We start from the raw sequence: 5,093 nt of genomic DNA on the forward strand, positions 1-5,093 counted from the left end.
CGTTTTATAAGTGGAGATAGGGTCTAATTGCAGAAATGCCTGCGAATCCTTCTGTGGCACTGTGCTGAACCCTGGTGTCACGGAGGATTTTTGAAGTCTGCTTTCCACAGTCATTACATACTGCTTCATTTGTAATGAAGTTTGCAACTCGTGGAACTTCATTTGGATAAATTCTAGCTCCCCCCACCCCCAAATCTATTTTATGTCCATCTACTAATGGGGAAAAAAAAAATTAAACCTCAGTTCCTTGTGTAATATTGCAGCAGAGCCAATCACAGGGATTGAACTCCTCCGCTCAAGCAGCAGAAACAACTCCGTGGCCAACCTCCACCATGCAACACGGCTTGAGCAACACCCCACAAAGCGAATAATCATCAGCTGTGAGCGAATGCATTCAAGTACACCTTGACTTAGCCTCTAACGAGGCAAATTGTACCAAATGAGTTGGTGCAAAGGCTCCCACTTGCATCTAGTTGTAGCAGGGGGTTAAGGATGGGTGGATTTAGGGTGTGGGGATTTTTTTCCTCTTGTATTGTTTGCCCTCCAGCTCAGCAAAATCCTTCTTTTCTGAGCAGGGGTTGTGACTCCGCTAGCAGGAATCCTCTTCTCCCAAGCCCGAATAATGGCCCGTCCTGGTCTCCTAGTAACTGCGGCTGCCACATGGCTTTGACAGTGGTGCATCCTTTGTCGCCCGCTTCTCCGCTCCCGCTGGCTGCTCTGTTTCTTCCAATGGCAATTGTCTGAAATTTCTCCAAATGAGCAACTTTTGTGTGTGGTGGTTTTGTTTGTTTCTGTCTGTGCTGGCAGAAAGAGCTTTAACATGTCTTTTTGTGTTGCTTCCTTAAAGCAAGCATGAACCCTTGGGGAACGTACTTTTGTGAGATAGCTGGTGGTAGGGGTTTCCCCCCCCCCCCTCCAAACCAAATATTGCTCCTGCTATTTTTCTGAAACCGCGCTCTCAAAGCATTTTAAACTTTCTGTTCTCGCAGTAAAAGTCCTCTCATTGATTACTGCACTAAAAGGCTCTCTTTGCTCGATGTATTTTGGAACCAGCCTCTGTCTAGATGTAAAAGCGCATAGAATGAAACTTCGCCAGCAGCCACCAAACCTCTCTCCGAGCTGCGGAGAAGGAATTTGACTTGGGAAGACTGAAGCGTAAAACCTGTTCTCGTGGCAGTACCTGCCTTGTGACTCTGCAGGGGCTTTGTTGGCGGAAGGGGATTTTTGGAGCTGGCTATGGGGAGTCTGGGGGCAAAACGAAGGCCTGGGAAGCTGCTTTTTGATTTTCTCTGTAAGAGGGAACATGCTGCCCTAAGTAGGAGCCTGAAGTTTGGGTGCAGGGGGAAGGGGGGGAGGTCGGTGATACCCAGCAGTGGTGCAGAATGAGCCCAAGCATGAGCCATAACGACCACGCGCCCAGGTGAACGTCCAGTTCCAAGAGCTGGACTCAGCGCCTCGTTACTAGAAAGGGCAAGTTTAGACGCATCCGAATGGAACCAAATTTGGGCACGGGGCAGGGTGATGCCCTGCACCTTGTTCACAACCCCACCGGTTTATTTTCCTTCTCCCCCCCCCCCCCCCCCGAGGAGACTGAGATTGCTCTCAGTAAGAACACTTGACCTGTCTTGGTGCCACTGTGAAAACTTTATTCTCTCTCTCAAGGACAGCATTGCTGTGGTTCGTTTTTTTTTTCCTTCAAAGTAAATTAAATGCTACAGTCAGAGCTCCACTTCACAAGCACGCACGCGGGCACGCACCTTTGCACCGGGGAACGGCCGCGCCTGGAGCTGAATGTGGCTGGGCAAGGGTGGGAGCGGGCGCTGGGGAGCCGGCGGTGGTATGGAGCACGGGTGAGATGAAGGGGAAACGCATGAATCACAGCGTGTCAGGGGAAACACATGAATCATACATTGTGTCAGCAGATTTGACAGATCCCACCAGGATTTCTCTACCTGCAAAGCCACAGTCTCAAGTCTCCGAAATCCCCCTGCATCGTGGTGCCCGGTGGGAGCCGTGGTGGGGTGGCACCCCAGGAAGGTCCCTCCCTGCCACCCCCCTCAGTCCCAGCTCCCCATTTCCATCCTGGCAGCCCTTTGCATCCCGACATGGGAAAACTCAGCTCCAGCTCCCGCTGCTGCAGAACTCGGACATGGAGGAGATGATGTGGCTGCCCATGGACGTCTTACAGCCATGGAGAGCATCAGCTGCCTTTCTCCCTCCTGAGGTCTTCTCCGGGCTCCAGGCTGTGCAAGTCTGACTAGGCTTCTGGAGCCCTCTTTGCCTGCTTACCAACCTTTTAGAACCTTGTGGCCTAGATCCAGGCAAATCCATTATTGCACTGAGAAACCCAAGTCCTGACTGTGAATTTATGTCCTATTTTCTGTATCCTGCATTCTGACCCTGCCTTCACGTACCAGTCTCTAAAGACCACGGATCCAGGCCAGGTTTAGCAATGCTGGTACCCCATAGTCTGAAATTCCTCCTCTTGACAATGGAGCTTTTGGGGAAAATGGAAAATCGTCCTCTTCCTTCCTTGCTTCTGGTTTCTAGGAAGCGCCACGCTCCTGCCCCCGCTTACAAAACGGTCCCTGTCCCTCCCCCCGCCCCCCCCAGCACCCGCTCATCACCGGGGCATCCTGCGATGGGCAGTGCGCGTCATCCCGAGGGGTAGTAGGGCGCGTCGCTGTGGTAGTTGTAGTCGGGACACACTTTCTGCACCAGCCTGTAGTCTATGCTGTAGAAGGTGATGTAGATGCAGATGACCTTGAAGGGCTTCGAGCAGACCCAGGAGACATGACTTTGGGTGTGCTCGTGGTAGCAGGTCTTAGATGGGTCGTAAGTGCAGAGCGTGGTCTTCTTGGCACGATCCACTTTCTCATACTCCACGCGGCAGTTGAAGATTTTGGATTCTTTGGCCTCGATGAAGATCTGTTGCTCCAGGTCAAACTCCACTGCCTTCGTGGGGGGGACAAGGCTGACAGAGATGTTCCCTTGCCCGGTAGAGTTGTGTCGGAAGAAGACGTTGACTGTGCCGTTGCCGTGATCAACCACCTTTCCAGTGATCAAAAGGTTCAACTTCACTGTCTTGATATTGGAATAGAAATCTCCCCAGCCAAAAATTTTTTTAAGCTTGCCTGAGGCTGGCCCCAAGTCCCTTTGTCCTCTGGGATGTGGAGCGTGCTCCCGCTCGGACAGGTTGTCCAGGATGTCCCATAACTCCCGTGAGCTGCTCACCAGCTCCAGGAGGGTCATGTTCTGCAGTAAGGTTGGAGTTAACACGGATTTTGGAGAGAGAAGCCCTCTCGTCTTCTGCACTTGAGCTCTCTCCTGGGTCTTGGGTTCACGTTGCTCTGCACCTTTCCCTGGTTCTTCTTGGCCACAGATCACCTAAACATAGTAATGGTGGAGAGTGAGAGATGGGTAACAGGTGCCTGCTCCCTTTGCCCAGTCTTGCTCTCCAGAGTCACCCCACTCCTCCAGACATGACCCAGCTGCCCTCTTTCCCGTCCTTGCTATCCTTCTTTGCCGTTTCTCTTCCCTTTGCTCTTTACTTTTCTCTGGAAACTGTATTTTCCTGCTGGTATTTTTCTCTGCTTTCATTCTCCTCTCAGGGTTGCTGGGGGAATGGGTGAAAGGAGCTGGGATGGGTGCACTCTGCTCACTGATGGTGCAGCCGGGCAGTGGCACCTCTCTCAGGGCAGAGCACTTGCACCTGGAGATCCCTGCAGATGGTGGGGAGGGGGTGCTGTGGGGGAGGGAGATGCACACCTGGGACGAGGGTGCTGGCCTCGTCGCCTTCGCACCGATCCCGCTGCTGACAGCGCGTCCCACGGACCCCTCTTCTGACCTCCAAACGGTGCCATGGTCCAGTGGAGAGACGGAGCCGGGAGCAGCGGGGCAGCGCGAGGGACAGCAAAGCGCAGGGGTGAGTTCCCACCCCGGGGAGATGCCCTTCGCCTCCAACAACCACGCACGGGCACGGGCTCCTCTGCAAACTGTCCTCCCGCCGGCGCGGGGGCTCTGCCCGCAACCAGCCGTGGACCCCAAAACAAGCACTGACGGGGTTGGGGGGCTGCCAGGCTGTGGGCACCCAGTGGGCTTGGGAGGGTGTCTGGGTGGGGGGCAGATGCTGCAGCCCCCTGGCCCTGGGTGCTGGGCTGCTCAGGGAACGCCGGCCGCGATCCCCGGGGTGCGAAGGCTTCGACTGGAGGGAAGGCAGCGGGGAAGCCGGGGTCGGGCTGGGGTCTGCCCCAGGTCGGGGGTGCGGGCGAGCTGCCCCCAGCAGCTCTACCAGGACTGCTCTGCCCGGGGGGGGGGGGGGGCTGCAGATTTTTAGGGTGATCGGGGGTACCTTTATCACCAGCCCTGCCTGCTGCCCACCCCGCTCCCTGCTGGAAAATAACAGAAGTTTTGGGACGCTTGTTTTTTTCAGGGGATGGGGTGAGGGGGGGGGGGGTGTACTCGGGGGGGGGATAAATTGATTTGGGAAATATTCCTGGCTGTCAGCCCCCCCCGTCCCTTCGGCAGCACGACCCCCCCAGCCCCCTCTTCCCCATCCCCGGCGCTCACCAGCAGAGAGATGCTCCCCTGGATGAGGAGGACGATGCAGCTCCGAGGGAGATGCATTTTCCAGCCGGTGCCGCCCGCCTTCGCCGGATCGCGAATTTAGAGAGGGTTTGGGTGGGGTTTTATTTATTTTTTTTCTTTCTTTCTTTCCCTCCTTTCTTTTTAAGCGAGGGACGTCAGCGAGAAGAATGGGGGGGGGGGGGGGGGATGTCCCCCTTTATAACCCAGTTCCTAGGGCCCCCCCCCGCTCCATGGTGGTTCCAGCAGCTCCCACCCCGCTGTGCCGGACCGGGAGGCGGCTTCACCTGCTGCCTGCTCCCCCCTGCCCGCTCCTCTGCCTGCTCCTCTGCCTGCTTCCCTGCCCGCTCCTCTCTGCCCGCTCCCCCCTGTCCGCTTCTTTGCCTGCTCCTCTGCCCGCTCTCCCCTGCCTGCTTCCCTGCCCGCTCTCTCCTGCCTGCTCCCCTGCCTTGTCCACTGCCCGCTCCCCCCTGCCCGCTCTCCCTTCCCTGCTCCTCTGCCTGCTCCCC

At 56.1% G+C, this 5,093-nt stretch overlaps 1 protein-coding gene across 1 annotated transcript; it reads right to left on the reverse strand.

The window, feature by feature from the left end:
* Window positions 1-2,655: 2,655 nt before the first annotated feature.
* NXPH3 (neurexophilin 3) lies at window positions 2,656-4,649 on the reverse strand. The gene is made up of 2 exons (XM_075443611.1): window positions 4,570-4,649; window positions 2,656-3,387 (listed from the first exon to the last, which is right to left on the reverse strand). The coding sequence occupies exons 1-2, from the start codon at window positions 4,624-4,626 to the stop codon at window positions 2,656-2,658; spliced, it is 789 nt and encodes a 262-aa protein (XP_075299726.1). The 5' UTR covers window positions 4,627-4,649.
* Between the last annotated feature and the right edge of the window lie 444 nt (window positions 4,650-5,093).

Source organism: Opisthocomus hoazin, chromosome 26 (assembly GCF_030867145.1).
Source record: "Opisthocomus hoazin isolate bOpiHoa1 chromosome 26, bOpiHoa1.hap1, whole genome shotgun sequence".
In the NCBI taxonomy this organism is placed as follows: domain Eukaryota; kingdom Metazoa; phylum Chordata; class Aves; order Opisthocomiformes; family Opisthocomidae; genus Opisthocomus; species Opisthocomus hoazin.

Excerpts from the sequence above, each read along its gene's own strand:
- NXPH3 (XM_075443611.1), bottom strand. The coding sequence starts at position 4,626 with ATGCATCTCCCTCGGAGCTGCATCGTCCTCCTCATCCAGGGGAGCATC. Across the intron at positions 3,388-4,569 it reads AGGGGAGCATCTCTCTGCTG|GTGATCTGTGGCCAAGAAGA; the intron begins GTGAGCGCCGGG and ends TACTATGTTTAG.